This window comes from Narcine bancroftii, chromosome 7, assembly GCF_036971445.1.
Source record: "Narcine bancroftii isolate sNarBan1 chromosome 7, sNarBan1.hap1, whole genome shotgun sequence".
Taxonomy (NCBI): Eukaryota; Metazoa; Chordata; class Chondrichthyes; order Torpediniformes; family Narcinidae; genus Narcine; species Narcine bancroftii.
In genome coordinates this window covers 49,942,753-49,961,521 of record NC_091475.1, presented here as the reverse complement: position 1 = coordinate 49,961,521, position 18,769 = coordinate 49,942,753, and the positions used below count along the sequence as shown (strand labels likewise).

Sequence of the window (18,769 nt, the reverse complement as noted above, 5' to 3'; positions counted from 1 at the left end):
AAATACGAAAGCACTGCAAGTAGCTCTGAAAATAGCCATTAACATAAAGACATATCTCTATTTCTGGTGGATTCATTGTTCTTCTGAAGGAAATCTGGCAAAAATAATGACAGGCACACAATGGTCAAACGGTTCTATTGTCCCTCGGAAAAATATAGAAAGGGAAGGTAGCCATATGGAACATGATGAAGCAGACCTGACCGTTTCTGCACAATTGAACATCGAGCAGAAAATATTACTTATAATACAATTCCAAGACAATTATACCCTCATTCTCATGATTCAAAATAAATATGAAGAATAATATTTGAAAAAGTCAATAATTTTCAAATGAGTAGTTTCATAACAAACTATTTCACTGAGGAGCAAATGCTATGAATTGTATTTAAAATGGTGAATGAATTAAAATATTTCAAACCACAACCCCACAGACAAGGGTGGCACTGTTGTGGTCTGGCGCATTGACTCTATCTGGCCAAAGCTCCTCCTCTTACTTACCCCTTCAACAGGACCCTGTTAAATCTCATCAAACCACTGTCTCACACACTATCTCTGAACATTACTTTTAGTCATCTCCCGTGTATGACCCTCCATCTTTACTATTTCTCAAACTCCACATTGTCTGGTTTTACCTCTTACCCAGCTCTCACAAATCAAATTGTCCTTGTAGATGCATTGTTTCTGCCTGCACTCGCCCCTACAAATTGGTATCTGCTTACCCTGACTCTGTTTTGTCCCCCTTGGTCCAGTCCCTCCCCACCTATATCTATGATACTTCATACATCCCCCATCACTTCAACAAGTTTCAATTCTCTGAACTCAACCACCTGATCTTAAACATGGACACCCAAATGAGAAACACCTCTATCCCCTCCATATCAAGCCTTAAAGCCCTTGTTTCTTCCGCAACAACAGACCCAACCAGTTCCACTCCACCACCACCCTCCTCTGGCTGGAAGAACTTGTAATCACTCTCAATAACCTCTCCTTTGATTCATCCTGCTTTCTCCATCAAAGGGGTAGTCATGGGTACCCATATGGGCCCAGCTATACCTGCGTTTTTGTTTGCCATGTAGAGAAATCATACACAGGCAAGGCTTATCAACTCTTCCTTGACTATGCACCCATGATGAGCTCGTCGACTTTGTTGCCATCTTCCACCCCAACCTTAAGTTCACTTGGTCCATCCCCTTTCTTTATTTCTCTGTCTCCATCGTGGGAGACAAACTTTTGACCGACATTTTCGACAAACCCACCAAATCACAGAGCTATCTCAACTATACATCTTCACATCCTGTCCCCTGTAAGAATTTCATTCCTTTCTGACAATTCCTCCATCTTATCTGCTCCCAAGTTGAGGTTTCCATGTAAGATCATTCAAGTTTTCCTTCTTCTTCAAAAAATGTGGCTTCCCCTCTACTACCATCAACTTGGAGCTCACCCACATATCCTCCATTACCCGCACATCAGACCTGGCCCCCTCCGCCCCAACGTGCAACAAGGGCAGGATTCCCCTTGACCTCATCTATTACACCACTAACCTCTGCATCCAACATATCATCCTCTGCCATTTCTGCCACCTTCTATGTAGTCCCACTAGACATACCTTCCCCTTTCCTCTCCTCTCTGCCTTCTGCAGGGACCGCTCCCTCTACAGCTCTCTCGTCCACTCCACCCATCCCACCAGTTTCCCCCTTGGTGCCTAACCCTGTGACCACAAGAAATTCTGCACTTGTGCCCATACCTCCTCCCTCACCACCATTTGGGGCCCAAAACAGTCCTTCCAGGTGAAATAACACTTTATTTGAGAATCTGCAGAGGTCATCTACTGCATCCTGTGCTCCCACTGTGGCCTCCTCGACATTGGAGTCTGATCACTGACTACTCTGCTTTGCTCTGTTCAGTGTGCTGGTGGGGATCTCAATTCCCCATGCAATTCCCTTGCTGACATGTTTGCCCTGGCCTTGTGCACTGCCAGATTGAGACCATAGGCAAAGTGGAGGAAAAACATCTTGTATTCCTTCAGGGCATCCTCCAATTAGATGGCATTAACCAACCTCCAGTTTCCGTTTCCATCCTCCCCCTCCCCCCCTTACACTCACCTCTCCCCTTCCCATATCCCTATGTCTTTTTTTACAAGCATTGCATTGACAGAGCCACCCCCTCCCCTGATCATTTTGCACCTTTCCTCTCCTGTCCTAACAGTCCAATTATGGCTTTTTGCCTCTTGGTGCTCCTCCCTCTGGCTTTTCTTCCTTCCTCCCTCAACCTTTTTATTAAGGTGCCTGTCTGCTTTTTGCTCATACCTTGAAGAAGGGCTCAGGCCCAAAATGTTGGTTACCTTTACCTAAATCTTTACCTCCTATGGATGCTACGTGGCCTGCTGAGTTCCCTTAGCATCTTTGTGTTTTTAACTCGGTATTTGGATGTAGTGCCCAATTATGATTGTAAATGAAATTGTGATTGTATTTTCCATTGTTAAATGCCTTAACAGTTAGTTTTGTACATAACGATGATCAATGGTGTATTGGAGTTAGCACCATATGTTGGTTTGGATGTCCTGTGTTTACAGTGTTGATTGTGAAGTAATATCTGGGGTTTCATTGAAATTTACCAGCAGTCATAATAATATTGAAGGCACGTGAAGAGTTTAGCACAAGGTTAATTATTAACAAAAGGTTTACTTCCCAAGCACTTCATCCCAGATTTACTTGCATATTACCATATATTTTGGCATACAAATAGAGTCTTAAAACCCTCAAAAATCAGGGGGCGACTTATACGCCAGATTTTTAAAAAAATGAGACATTAAATTCAACTCAAAAAATGCTCAACATAGATTTGGGGTACAAGATGATTCGGAAGCACCACCCCACTGCTGGCGCCACCGCTCCCCAACACCTCCCCACCACTAGATGTCACCATAACCCACCCAGACATTTTACAATTGAGGAGCCCAAGGTCTCCGCTCCTACCTGGTAGGCCAAGGTCCCCATTCCTGCCGGTAGCCCGAGGTCCCCGCTCCTGCCCAGGACCCGACACGTAGTCATGGTTCCTGCACCGAGCACGCTTGGGCGGGCAGCGAGGTGACTTCTTTGATGCGGATGGCACTGCACCTGATGTTGAGAATGGAGTCGCCATCGCTGACCCTGGCTGCAGACTTGGACCTAGATCTGTTTGGCATCTTCCCGGCTAGGAGCAAAGGTGATTTTTTAAAACTTGCTTAATTTACAGATTTGTTACTTAGTGATTGGGGTGTTGTAACAAAGTTTGAGTTGTTGCTGGGTGGCTCAGATACTAGTCTCTGGCTTGTTCCTGGAAGAAAATTTGTGGGGAGGGGTGGGAGTTATATACCCAATATATGATAAAAGCTTGAAAATGAGGCTGAAAATGGAGGCCCAACGTATCTGAAGGTTGATTTGTATGCCGAACTCTATGGTAGCTACCATCTCTTCCTGGCCCACATTCGCTCTGCCTGCCACTCACTCGCCCTACTCCTTAGCCTCAACTCATGCCATTCCCCTTCCATACCTAACTATGACTTCCTTAGCGTACTACCAATGGCCTCCTCCACAGCTGAATGCTCACTGTCAGTAGCCTCAACTATTGGACATCCAGAGCCTTCTCACTGTTCCTTGCTTTCTAGCACCATGCTACAGGAGATGAAAATAAAATTCCATTAGTCTTGAGTATCCCCACACTCAAATGAGTCCCCAAACCCAGGCTCCATCTTCCAATTCCAGTGTACATAATAATAAAATCAGCAATTTTTTTTGCACAAAATGTGGGTGAGTTCTCCTTTTGTCCTGGTTAAAATTAATTCTGGACCATCACAACCAAAATGGCCATTTATCACTGAATGTGACATCAAGTGGTGTACAAATTGCTCTGTACTTTGAAATGAGGAAAGTGATTAAACGAACAGAAACTCATTAGTGCTGTAATACTCGAGAACATCTACTCGATGCTATATGAATACAACTCCATATTTATGGTGTTGATGTTGGCTTATTCTTTTTGCAGATCCTATCGATGGGCATGATGACTGAGTATTACCATTACTTTTTTACCACACTGGTAAGGAATCATTTCAAAAAGAGTAGCTGTGTTTTAGAGACTGTTACGGACTCGTGTTTGTCTTTTAGTTAACGGAAACATTGAGTAAAAGACCTCCATTGTCCAGCAGTATTCCCCACATACTTCCCTGCGTGACATGTTTTGTCAAAAAGCAAAAATGAAACTGCAGATGCTAGAAATAGAACGAAAGTAACTCAGATGACTCAGCGGACCAGGCAGCATCATTGGAGAATGATATTTTGGGTTGCTGACCATTAATCAGAATCAAGAACAATTAGAAGGTAAATATAATTTAAATTGTAGAAAAGAGTGAGGAGCATAGAACTTGGGAATGTCTGGAATGGGATGGAAATTGAGAGAATTGAGTGACACAAGTGGTGTGGGTGAGAGAGGATATTGAAAACTTGCTAATCAGATGATCTGTGTAGAGAGAATAGAAATAGGAGGTGAAAGGGAGCTAAGGAATGAGAAAGAACTGAAACATAAATACAATATTTGCTGAAAATATGGTATGAAAGTGATGGAAATGCTCTGTATGTCATGCAGTTTATGTGGAAAGAGAAAAATGGAATTAACATTTCAAGCTAATGACTTTCATTTGAGTAATCTAGAAAGTTGCTGTTTTGAAATTACTTAATTTGGGATTGTTTAGAGGCCTGTCGCTGCTGAGTGGGAAGATTTAGTTCCTCAGGCTAACAGTAGGGTTTGCTAGAACAGTGGAAGATGGAGAAGTAAAGTGATGCAACTGAAAGCTCATGGATGTCCTTGGAGCGGTACTGCAAGGCAGTTACCCAAACTGTGTGAAGACTACACCATGAAGATTGAATGAAATGAACTAAACTGGAAAAAAATACAGGTCAATTACTGCTTAACATGCAAGAATGGTTTTGGGCGAGAAACAAAGAGATAAAAGGGAAGTGTTGGATTTCCAGTGGTTGCATGAGGTTGTTCCATGTATATACTGATGAAATGAACTAGAGAGTTGTGGAGGGAATAGTATTTTTTTTAAATGTTGAAAAAGGTGTGGAGAGAATTCCTCTGATTTTCTGGATTTGGACACCTGTTGTCCACATGCTCTCTTCTTATGCAAATACAACAGAATTGGTCATCACCTCTGAAGTAATTGGCTTGTCCGCTCACGTGAAAGGCAAACCCTGAATCATTGTGTTAAACTGAGATTAGAATTTTGATGATAAAATCACCTTTTCCCTTCCTTAAATAAGTAGTTACAATTTCTTTCTCTTTCAAATCAATGCTACTTTTCTCCTTTGGTTGTCCACCTTGGGTGATATGTATGTCCATGGATATTATATTTTTCCTGGATTTCATGGACCATCTCCACCATCAGTCTCCTCAACAGCAAACTCAGAGACTCAGAAGTGCTCTTACTTTTGCACTTTATTAACTTTTTTTCTCTCTCTGTATTGCACATTCAGTTTATTTACATTTTTTATTTGTTTACGTGTGTACTATTTTGTACATTACCAATAAGTGGTCATTCTGCCTCACCTACAGGAAAAGGAATCTCAGGGTTATATGTGATGTAATGTATATACTCTGAGCCAGAGGTATGCAATCCAGTGATCACTGGGGGATTGGAGGTGGAAAGGGTGAACAAATTAAGGTTCTTGGGAGTCACTATCTCAGAGGATCTTTCCTGGATCCAACACACCAATTGCATCATGAAAAAAGAATGTCAGCATCTCTACTTCCTCAGGAATTTGCGGAGATTTGATATGACTTTGGAAACCCTAGCAAATGGTAAAGCCCTCCAAAAGGTAATGGACACCGCCCAGGACATTACAGGCAAAATCCTTCCCACTATTGAGCACATCTTCAGGGAATGCTGCCATCGAAGACCCACACCACACAGTACACACTCTGTTCTTGCTGCTGCCATCAGGAAAGAGGTGTAGGTGCCACAAGACATGCATCACATGGTACAGGAACAGCTGCTACCCCTTCACCATCATACTCCTCAACAACAATCAGAGACTTATTTAAGGACCCTTACTTAAGCATTTCATTGATTTTCTTTGATCTCTTTGTTTTGCATAGTTTGTTTACATTCATTATCTGTTTACAGTTCCTTTATTTATTTACATGTGAATGCTGTGAACAGTTATTTTGCACTACCGATTAGTGGTGATTCTGCCATGCCAGCAGGAAAAAGGAATCTCCGGATTGTATGTGATGTCATGCATGTACTCTGACAATAAATCTGATATCTGAATTTTGAACTTTGGATTACAGCACTTCACTGGTTCATGTGAACGTCGGCAACATTTTAATTAATTTATTTGGGTGATGTTTCCACATTTTCTGACTGATCACTGTTTCCTCGTTGCAACTAATAATTTTACAGCCAAGAATTAGCTTTCTGAATATGTCTGTCATGTTATTTGTTACCAATGGGGAGCAGCAATTTTACCCTCATTTACTTAGAACTCTAAGACATTCAACTAGCCATAACCCAAATCTTTCATTACGTTTGCTGGTGTGCCTGAATCCAAGCTTAATATCTTATTCTGAGTTGTTCTGTTTGATTCTGCTGATTTTAGAAGTAAATTCAAACCCCTTATAGTTAGTGATTGCATTGCGGGCATCCATTTGTTTCTTTTGCTGGAGCTGCTCCACTTTTATCATGGAGCTTTCAGCCCTGCTTATTATCAGGTAAGTTAAACCTCCCTGGAATTTAACAGCTGTTCCAAACTGACCATCTGGTTTCCTAGAACATGCAAGACAATAAATTACATCTCTCTTCTTCCACTCTGATTATAAGCCCACATTCAGCACACTAATCATCAGGCAAGAGGCTTTGGAATGATGTGATTCATTTTATAAAGCTCAGGTCAGTGTCCTGATCCAAGCATGTTGATGCCATACCAAGAAAGCACACTAATGCTTCTACTTCCTCAAAAGTCTATAAAATGCAGCATGTCTCCTGTGTCTCTTACCAATTTTTATAGATGCACTATACAAATATCATGTCTGGATGTATCACAGCTTGGTTCGGCAGCTGCTCTGCCCAAGACTGTAAGAAACTGCAGAGTTATGAATGTAGGTCGGGCCATCATATAAACCAACCTCCCCTTTCAGCCCCTTCAATTTTGTCTATACCTGCTGTCTTGGGAAAACTCCCAACAGGAATTCCTGCCAGAATTCAAATAACGTTATCATAATAGGGGATTTTACCTTTCCAAATATTTACCTGAAAAGTCATAGTGCAAAAGTTTAAATTGGGTGGAATTTGTGAAATATGTTCAGGAAAAGTTTCCTCCAACAATATGTAGTCTTAGGAAATTAAATGTTTGTGGATGAGCCTTTGGGCACCAGCAACTATTGTTCTATGAGGTTTTAGATTGTTAAGGAGAGAAACAGGGTGGAACCACAATTAAAATTTAGAATTGGGAAAAGGTCAACTCTGAAGGTATAAGACAAGAATAGCTCAAATTAATTGGAATAGTTATTGAAGGAAGAGGGATGTTGGGAAAATGGGATGTTGTGTTGACAAGAATCGAGGACATGCACTTAACTGTTAGAGTGAAGGGTCAGAAATGCAAGTGTAATCAACCTTAGATGTAGTCAAGAGCAAGAAGGAGGCATGGGACAGGTATAAGCAGTTGGGATCAAGTGTATACCTGGAGGAGTTAAGGGAAGTGAAAAGCAAACTTCAAAAAAAGTAAATCGGGAGGGCAAAAAAGGAACAGAAGATAACTTTGGAAAATAACATTGAGAATAATCCCAAGGGATTTTACAAATGTGTAAAGGGAAAAAAGGTAACCAGAGGAAAAAAATGGGTCCCCTCAGGAATAAATGCAATCAACTCTGTGTGAAGCCACAGAAGATGGGTAAGGTCTTCAATAAGCGAGTACTTCTGTATTTTTTTAGTATGGGGAAAGACTTAAGGTCTGGGGAACTTCAGGCAGTCAATGGTAGAGAACAATCAATCTTACAATTGAAGAGATGCTGAAGGTCCAAATATTTATGAAGGTAGACAAATCTCCTGGGCCATCAGATAAATCCAAGGACCCTGTGGGAAGTTGGAGAGGAAATTTCAGGAGCCCTGGCTGAGATATATGATTAATCATTAAGTACAAGTGAGGTGCCAGTAGATTGGAGGGTGACAAATTTTGTGTCTCTATTCAACGAGGGGTGCAGGGAAAAGCCTGAGAACTACAGGTCATCTGTGTTGTTGATCAGTTGTTCAAGAGTGTTCTGAGGAAGAAGATATACATGCACTTAGATGGACCAGGCTCGGCGTCATGGGGGGGGTGGGGTGGTTGGCATTTGCAGGCCATGCCTCCCAAATGAATTATTGTGCCACTTCCACCCACCCACACCACTAGCATCACAAGCAGGTTGTGGTCTACACTGGGTGATGCGATCAGAGGGGTTATTGCAAAATGAATCACGAAGTTTTATCTCCATACGCTATAAACACACATGTTTGCCTGAAACGCCAGAGGGAGGGGAAGTGTGACGGCACAGCAGATGGTGGAGGACAATGGCAGGTATGGCACGCACTTCCCCACCCCCGCTGAGTGAGTTCTTGAATGGCAGTTTGTGTCTGGCCCCCCCCAACCCCCTGCCCCTCCCCCGAATAGATCTCTTCTGATGTTGACTCTGAGATGGACAAGGGCTGATTAGGAATAGGCAGCACGGTTTTGAATGTGGGGTGTTATGTCTCACAAATCTGATCGAGTTTTTTGAAGTTTTGTCCAAAAAGGATGACGAGGGCAGAACTATAGGCATTGTACATGTGGATTTCAGCAAAGTGTTCAATGAGGTCTCACAAGATAGGCTGCTCTGGGAAGGTTAACTCACGTGGAATCCAAGGAGAGAGAATAGTTAGAAAATTATCTTATTGAAAGCAGAGGATGATGGAAAGTTGTTTTTGGACGAAGCCAATGAATAGTGATACATCACACCCTGTGGTACAAGGGTTTTTGCTGTTTTTAATTAATGATTTGTAATGTTTGTAATCAATGATTCAGATGAAAATGTACATTGCATAATTAGCAAGTTTCCAGATGATACTAAACTGTCTGATTTTATAGGTAGTGAAGACAGTCGCCAAAAATTGCAGCAGGATCTTGATCAGTTGGGATGTCTAACATGGGTTGGACATGCATAGTTCATGGTCAGATATGGGGAGTGTTGCAGAGCAGAAGGATCCAGGAGTACAGTGCATTGTACTTTAAGTGGGGTCACAGGTATATAGGGTGGACAAAAAGGCTTTTAACACATTGGTCTTCCTCAGCCAGAGTAGTGAGTATAGAAATTGAGAGGTCAGGTTGCAATTGTAAAAGAATGTTGGTTAGGCCCTATTTGGAGTTGGAAAGATGTTGGAAAACTGGAGAGGGTGAAGGGAAAATTTACAACAGTGTTGCCAGGTCTTCGGGGCCTGAACTATCAGAAGATGTTGAGCAGGCTCAGGCTATATACCTTGGAGTGCAGAAGATGAGGAGTGATCTCATGGAAGTATACAAAATCATGAGAGGAATAAATTGGTGAACACTGAGTCTTTTGCCCAGAGAAGGAGAATCGGTAACCAGAGGATACAGGCTTAAGACGAGGAGGGAAGAATTTAATAGGAAACTGAAAGGAAACATTTCTACACAGGGGGGTGGTGAGTATATGGAATGAGGTGGTTGAAGCAGGTAGTATTGCAGCATTTAGGAAACATTTGGATGGATGCAGGGATAGGACATGTTTAGAGGGATATGGGCCAAATGCAGGGAGGTGGGACATTTTGGTCGGTGCGGACCTGTTTCCACGCAGTATTAAAGGACCATCCCTGCCTGGTCTCTCCACTTCTATGGGCAGAAAATGCACAAGTTTGAAAATGTGCACCACCAGATTTAACGAGAGTTTCTTTCCTGCTGTTATCATAGTTTTGAATAGATCTCTCATTTATAAAAGATGATCACTAGATCTCATAACCCACCCTTGTGATGAACCCTGAACTTTTCTCTGTGGTACCATATTCTGCCATTTCACTTTATTTTTTTATGATCTGTTGAACTGGAGTAGGATTGACTTGTCTGGATATATGCAAAATGGTTTTTCACTGTACCTCAGTAAACAATTTAATATTCAATCTAGATGAATGCAGCTCTGCATAAATATATAGCACTGATATAGCTTGGAGGTGGATCTAATCCTAATTGTCATTATGTCTTCGAAGAAGGCTGTGGTTTGTTTATTTTTGTTGTAGAAGTACAAATTACTCGCAACATTTAATATTACATGACATAATGTAATATTTATCAAAGTAGTGTCCTACATGCACAGGGTCTGTGCATCCACCAAATAACTTAATAGCTCTAAATTTGCTTTGCCCTTTCAGATTAGAATGTAGAATTAGAATTGCCATTAATTTTGGAGTGCATTACTTTGGACAATAAATAATATGCAGTCAAGCTGCAGCCCATTGTGTACCCTGTAACTGCTAAGTGCTGATGAATATGTTGCTCTCAAACCTATTAGTGTGATATATTGACACTCTTCTATTGATCAGCACAGCCTCAATTTCTTACTCTTTAATAAATCACTTAGAATGTCTGTTTAAACTCTGGGAAAAACAAAGCAACCTTCAGTCCTGTCAAGATGTATGAAAATTGCAAGGTGGCTTTTGTTTATCATTCATATTTTTGTATCACCATCAACAACTTATTTTAGCTTTTGACACTCACTGCTGTAATTTTTCATGGGAATCGCATTCATTCTTAACCCTGTGAGAGATGGAGTACTGTTTCTAATTTAACTTTTGTTGTGACATCATTTTCTTTATTTTAAAAATATTTTTATTAAATTTAACAGATAAGCATGCATAATAAATATCAATTACATAATGATTCTATTGAATATGAGGAAATACATACAAGGGAGAAAATTAATGAGTAAATATGAAAATACGCATAACTGCATCAATAGTTACTTATAATAACTCAATCTAGTAATAAACATAATGTATGCAACCATGTAGGCCTTTTTTTGGGATTAGTTTAATAAAATAATAGAGGAAAAAAGAGAAAAAAAAATCTAAAAACTAATGAAGCTAAACTAATCTAATCTATCCCTTTCTTCTAATCAAGGTTATCTTATATTTTGTAATAAAGAAAAAAAATCAATAATGATGTGGAATCACTGGCGACCTCCAGAGAAGAGGTCAAGAATTACTGGAACATATAGTAATTATTGATTCTTTCAATTATAGAATGAGCCCCATAATTTGATAAATTGAAACTTTCTATCTTTAATATTATATTTGATTTTCTTCAAACTTAACTAGGACATTATATCATAAAACCACTGCATATCTCCTTCCCATTTCAATAAAATGTCTGGCTATCAGTGTAGTAAAAGCTAAGACTTTTTGCTGAGATGCCAATAAAGGTTGATCTGAGTCATGAGAAAACACAAACAGAGCAATTAACGGGCAGGGTTCCAAGTTAATCTTAAAAACTGTTAATAGTGTTTGAAAAATCTCTTTCCAGATCTCTCTAAATTTGGATATTCCCAAAACGTATGAATCAGAGAAGCTTCAAAAATGTTACATTTTTCACAAAAAGGATCAATATCTCCATAGAAATGGGATCATTTAAATTAGGACATATGAATTCTGTGCACCACCTTAAATTGTAATGAGCAGTGTCTTGTACAAAATGAGGAATCGTTAATCAAGCTGAGAGTAGAGACCAATCTTCATCTGAAAATGTTATCTTCAAGTCTCTTTCCCAATCTCTCTTGATCCCAGCTGTTGGGTCTGAATTTAAGTCCAGTAAATTATTTTCAATGCATGCTATTAATCTACCATGAAAATAAAATCATATATTAAATAACAAATCAAAAGTCCTAGTATTAGAAATATGCTGAAAATCCAAAAACTTGGACTGAATAGAATGCCTAATTTGAAAATATCTAAAAAAAAGTACCTATTGGAAAGATTAAATTTGCCTGATAATTGTTTGAATGAGGAAAAAAAATTAAATAAAAAGATCCTTGAAACTTTGATGTCTTTTCTATGCTATTCCTTGAAACCTGCATCCAATAAAGATGGTTGAAAAAGATGGTTATCTATAATTGGACTAACCAGTGAAAAACCATTAATTCCAAATAATTTCCTAAACTGAGCCCAAATTCTCAATCTATTTCTCATCAACAGATTATTTGTTAATTTGGAAAAGGAAAGTGGTAGAAAAAAATCCTAAAATTGCCAACATAGAGCTTTGTTTGGTCTATTGCAATTCCATTTCTACCCAGGAAGGGGGGGAGGGGTTTATCTAAATTTAATAATAAAAGTAAATTATGTATATTAATCGCCCAATAGTATAATCTACAATCTGGGAGTGATAATCCTCCATTTAATGTAGTCTTTTGAAGATAGGCTTTGTTTATTCATGGTTTTTTTTCCCCTTGCCAAATACATGTAGAAATAGCCAAATCCAGTGAGCTGATAAAGGATTTGGGGATAAAAATTGGTAATGCTTGAAAATTACACAAAAATTTAGTTAAAATATTCATTTTAATTGAATTAATATATCTCATCATTGTAATAGATAAGGGAGACCAACCCAAAATTCTCCTTCAGTAAGTTTTTATTATTTTTTTGTAATTGTAATTCCTAAATATTGAAAATGTTCTTTCACTATTTTAAATGGAACATTGGAATAGCCTTCAAAAGCACCTTTCGAAGATAAAAATGTACTCTTATGTAACCTGAGAACTGACTGAATTTATCAAAAATGATTAATATGCTTGGTATTGAAATTTCACTAAATTTTCCAGAACATAAGAAATTGAATATTTTAGATTTTTTTTTCCTTTGATGACACATTAAAATGCATCAAATAGCTTCCTGAATATTCTGTTTTTTTGTGTTTTTTTTCTTTATACCCCGGCAGAAACGAGACTTAGGGTACGGTTTGTTCTTGCAGTATCTGTAACTCGAGCCGTGCAGCCAAAGAGACGCTTCCTGAATATTCTGTAATTGATAAAGAATGTTACGTTGGTCTTGAAATCTGGATAATAAAACATTGGTGCATTGCCCTTTTAATTCTGCAATCTGTATTTGAATCCAGCTAAAGAACAGACAAGTTGATTATCTTGCGTTACAGCTAGTCACCAGGATTGGAAGTAAAACTAATCTGAGCACTCTCCTTGTAGGTGTGAGTCCACAGCTCAAAGCTGCATAGAATCTGTCACTCAGATGACAGGCTCACAATGGCAAGGCCACAAGATGAACAGGATTGAGTCATGGAAATAGTTTTCAGTATTTCTTTTGCTGCTTTTACAGTTGAGACTATGACTTCAACAGAAAGGAAGTATAATCACAGGAGTGGGATAACCCAAACATTTCATACTACTGTAACAGAGCTGATCATTCAAATTTAATGAATATTGTTAGATTAGAGTAGAGGAGATTTTGTTTTTAATTTTATTAAAACTGTTGAGTGTTAAGTCCTTGTGTGAATATAAGAACAAATTACATTTTGTCAGATTTGACATGCTACACTCAAGAGATCACAAAATTTACAACCTTCATCCAATGCAAAAATGAGTTCATAGTAAAAACTGACGCTTCTTAAAATTCCTTTAGCTGAGCTGATACTTTCAGTTTTTGATATTACGGCTTATTTAGCTGGAAGAAGTGTCGATACAAAGCCAACATTTCCTCACGCTGCAGTCCAGGTTGTCCAGTGCTGAGCCTGCAGAAATGTCCAGGGAAAGTGAAGGAGATTACAATTAGCCCAGGCACCTTCAATCTCTGTCTGCACTCGACCCTCAGGATCTCTACCAACTGTTCAACGTTCTGGAAAGGGAACTTCACCTGGATCTCTTGAACCCTACTTTTGTTCTCCTTGGACAACATGGGGGTTCTGAAATGCTCTCTTCCTTCGCTCATGGAGTCCAGTAGCCCCATTTTTCAGGAATTACTGCCCTCCTTTCATGGACTTGGCTCCATTTGTGTTACAGAAATCAAAATTTTTGTTTCATTGCATTCACTTCCCTCAGTTCTAAACTAAAGATATTCCCAATGTCAGGGATGGGTTAATTTCCACCAATATTTCAGTGAGGCATTTTGGCAAATCCTAGCAACTACTTAGAGAGACTTGACACGACATATTTTAGCACAAAAATTCACCCAGGCTCTTAGATTGTCTATTACCTAAGGCTGGCAGAAGCAAACAGGGCATTATTGCCTCAATAAATAATAATACTGGACTAAGTAAAGGACATGTTTGTATTATTGGAGTATTTGTCTCATTGCCATCCTTTATAACATTGGTACAGCAATCTTCTTCAGCATGATGCTGAAACAAGCCATGAAAGACCTCAACAATGAAGATGCTGTTTACATCCGGTTCCGCACGGATGGCAGTCTCTTCAATCTGAGGCGCCTGCAAGCTCACACCAAGACACAAAAGCAACTTGTCCGTGAACTACTCTTTGAAGACAATGCTGCTTTAGTTGCCCATTCAGTGCCAGCTCTTCAGCGCTTGACTTCCTGTTTTGCGGAAACTGCCAAAATGTTTGGCCTGGAAGTCAGCCTGAAGAAAACTGAGGTCCTCCATCATCCAGCTCCCCACCATGACTACCAGCCCCCCCATATCTCCATCGGGCACACAAAATTCAAAACGGTCAACCAGTTTACCTATCTCGGCTGCACCATTTCATCGGATGCAAGAATCGACAACGAGATAGACAACAGACTCGCCAAGGCAAATAGTGCCTTTGGAAGACTACACAAAAGAGTCTGGAAAAACAACCAACTGAAAAACCTCACAAAGATTAGCGTATACAGAGCCATTGTCATACCCACACTCCTGTTCAGCTCCGAATCATGGGTCCTCTACCGGCATCACCTACGGCTCCTAGAACGCTTCCACCAGCGTTGTCTCCACTCCAACATCAACATTCATTGGAGCGACTTCATCTCCAACATCGAAGTACTCGAGATGGCAGAGGCCGACAGCATCGAATCCACGCTGCTGAAGATCCAACTGCGCTGGGTAGGTCACGTCTCTAGTGGAGGACCATCGCCTTCCCAAGATCGTATTCTATGGCGAGCTCTCCACTGGCCACCGAGACAGAGGTGCACCAAAGAAGAGGTACAAGGACTGCTTAAAGAAATCTCTTGGTGCCTGCCACATTGACCACCGCCAGTGGGCTGATCTCGCTTCCAACCGTGCATCTTGGCGTCTCACATTTCGGCGGGCAGCAACCTCCTTTGAAGAAGACCGCAGTGCCCACCTCACCGACAAAAGACCAAGGATGAAAAACCCAACACCCAACCCCAACCCACCAATTTTCCCTCGCAACCGCTGCAACCGTGTCTGCCTGTCCCACATCGGACTTGTCAGCCACAAACGAGCCTGCAGCTGACGTAGACATTACCCCTCCATAAATCTTTGTCCGCGAACCCAAGCCAAAGAAGAATAACAGCAAAGATCAGAAAGTACCCTTCCTGCAAAAATAAGAAGCAATGAAGAGGTCCATTTAATTTAAATGCATCAAACTACCCATAACAACAGGATGTGGAGTGTGGTTATTGAGCAATTAATCATAATATCCAGAATCATAAATATCAGAATTTCTGCCACAAAATAAATACAATCATGTCAGAAAGTCAAGGAAAACAACCTTGTGCCACATGAAATGGTACTTATGCTGTTATTTCCAGGCAAGTGATTAGATCTAGCTCATCTTCAAGATATGACTACTTGATCCATTAAGTGCAATTACTTCATTGTATTTGAGGTTCAATGTTTAAGACACTGTAGCATTCAGCTTTGATGAGTGAGTGATTAAGAGCATAAAGCAAATCACCTTTTTTCTTGGAGACTTTTTCCTTCAGATGTTAGGTGGAACTACTGTTGATTTTTAAATGTGCTGCAAGTGAATGTTATATCAGCAATGCAAACATCGACTACAACACCATCTTAATGCTTTGGAGAAAAAATATTGCGCAGTCCTTAATTTGAAATTGGAAAGTGAAAGCAATATGCAGAAATCGGAAAGAAATAAATTCCTCACAGTTCTACCTTCAAGTGAAGTGTTAAAGAAAGGATTGAGGATCTCCAATCTTTAAAGTAGTGTGGTATAGAAATCCACCTGGATCAAGAACACAGCAAACAATACCAAACACGAGGTGATAGAATTCTTCTGGCAAAGGTTCTGCCCACTGAAAATGTAATTGCAAAATAAGTACATTTAGTGTATAATCAGTTATGCAGATTAATTTAATTAATAGAGGGGTTTGTTTACAATCAGCTCCTGTTGTTAAAGTAATTACGTGCAGAATGTAATTTCCACTCCAGTCTAGATTGGCTAACAAAGCAGATGGAAGATCTTCAACTTGGACTGTTGATTTGACAGCAAGTAATGAGGACTCTACTATCTGCAGTGAATTGAAATTCATTCATACCTGGTTACTTCCCAATAGCTGAATAATTTGATTTGGAACAATTTGGACAGGACCTGGCAAATTAGTGTTATTGTTGCATTGTCAAACACCAGCTAACCTTCAATACATCAAATTTAGAGGGTTGTAAAGCAAAAACATTGTCCTGAGACTGGCAATGTGGTCCTTTGTATTTATCCCTAACATACTTTGATTCGACACTGAATGCATCTGTTTCTTTTCCAAAGCCTCTTGGCACCAATCATTGGAGAATCTTGGATGGTGGAAAGCATATTAATTCAAGTAAAGAGATTCAGTTTAGAGATGTAATTTTAATCCGGGCATCAGTTCTTGGTGATAGTTTAGGTCTTAGTAAATTTATGAAGCCTGTAACCTTATTGAAGGGACGCATTTATATTCTGTATTAAATATGAAGTAAAGTAACATCTGAAATAATTTCAACTAGATTGTTGACAATTACTTAAGTAAAATGCAAAGGGTAACCATCAGTTGAAATTCCTTACTTGTGGCTTATCTCCATAGGATCTCTTCGCATTGAACCTTGAACCTTACCGATACAGTGGTGTCAATATGACAGGGTTTCGTCTCCTGAAGATTGATGATCCACAAATTGTATCCATTATAGAGAAATGGTCCATGGAACGACTTCAAGCACCACCTAAACCTGAATCCGGACTCTTGGATGGGATGATAACAGTATGTATCAAAATATTGGAACAATATTAGCCCGTCAGACATATAAATCCATAGTGATAGTACATAGTTATTGCATTTAATAAGTTTATTTTTTCTGAGGTACCAGTTACTACTATACATTTTGATTTCTGTTTTTTGTCGAAAGAAATAACAAGATTTTAAATTATGATACCTTTTTGATCATTTTATTGCTCTATGAAATATGTGTTTTGGTGCTTCTTGCAGCATTACTGATAAAACACCTATTCATTCTTTATGGTTAAGTTGCAAAGGGAATCAAAAGGTGAATGAGCTCAGTAGGCTTACATGATGAGATTCAGACACAGATGCCTCACGAGGCTGTTGCATCTGATGAAGAGTAGAATTATCTACCATTAAAATTATGCAGTTTCAGAAATGAAATTAATTATTTATCTTAGTCAATATGATGTAAATGAAAGAACAAAGTCAAACACATGGCATGGAATAGTTAAAAGGTTATGATGTATTTGCCAAGTCAACATTGAGGATGGAATAATACTGTTGCTAGATTCCACTTATTTTTGCCATGCTACTTTTAATGTCTTACCTGGTCTTCTACAAACAACTGTCAAGTTGGTCAACAAGATGTTAAAAGCTATTAGGGAGGTTTTCACACCTCTCAACTGAGCTTCTTCTGATATTTTGTTGACCAGCAAAAAGAGAAGGGCATTATCTCTTGCAGACATCTTCCTCATGGTAACCCAACACCAGCAGCACCACCTTGACTGCATTGAAGAGAAAGGAGCTACAGAGAGAAGAAGACGGATCTCACTCAAGTCAAAGGGAAATGCAAGTCCTGTTTCTGAATATTGCTGGGTGATGCAAGAGACCATCAGGCACATCACCAAACCCTGACACGAAGTGTCTCCATGAGTGACAATCCCTGCATAACAAAGCAACACAGAAAGAAAGATTTTCTCCCTGCAGGATATGTCAGTGTGGTCTGCAGATGCTCTGCAGAATGGAAATCCTCACGTAAAAAGTACTTCATGTAGAGTTCTGACACACTACCAACTAATTTTTCCATTCATCGCAAAATTCAAAGACATCTTGAGTTGGAACAGGGATTTGTTCAGTTATATCAGATGATCAGTACAATTAGTCCTGCAAAGAGAGGTATGAGATTTTTTTTTTCATTTGGGTTATCTGATCATTGATGTTGAGAACTTTAAAGGGAGGGCATCGCTTTGTTTGCATCAGGAAATTTTGTTTTAAGAGTTTGTTATGAAGGTGATCTCTCCATTAAGGATTTGTTTATATTTCCTACAATCAATTCTCATCTTCTCCCTTCTGCAGGGAGATGAGAGTATGGCTACTAGAGAGGCACCACTCTCGTAGCCACCTTCCTGCTTCTTAAGAGGCTCTGTTTCATTCCCTTCATCTGTTAAGGCATTCAGTACAGGAGCAGGGAAGTAATGATGCAACTGTACAAGACATTGCCGAGATAGCACTTGGAGCAATATATAAAAGTGCAGTCTATACTCAGCAGGTTACACAGCACCTAAAGGAATTAAAGTGTAGCCAGTGTTTTGGGTTGAAGCCCTT

At 39.6% G+C, this 18,769-nt stretch overlaps 1 protein-coding gene across 5 annotated transcripts in view; it reads left to right on the top strand.

The window, feature by feature from the left end:
* The window catches only part of LOC138738900 (glutamate receptor ionotropic, kainate 1), a 477,930-nt gene that overhangs the window by 345,601 nt on the left and 113,560 nt on the right, over nt 1-18,769 (top strand). For all 5 annotated transcript variants that reach the window (XM_069890070.1, XM_069890069.1, XM_069890066.1 and 2 more), the window contains exons 5-6: nt 4,024-4,077; nt 17,030-17,203. In XM_069890070.1, the coding sequence (XP_069746171.1) occupies nt 4,024-4,077; nt 17,030-17,203 (228 nt within the window). The remainder of the gene's footprint in view (nt 1-4,023; nt 4,078-17,029; nt 17,204-18,769) is intronic.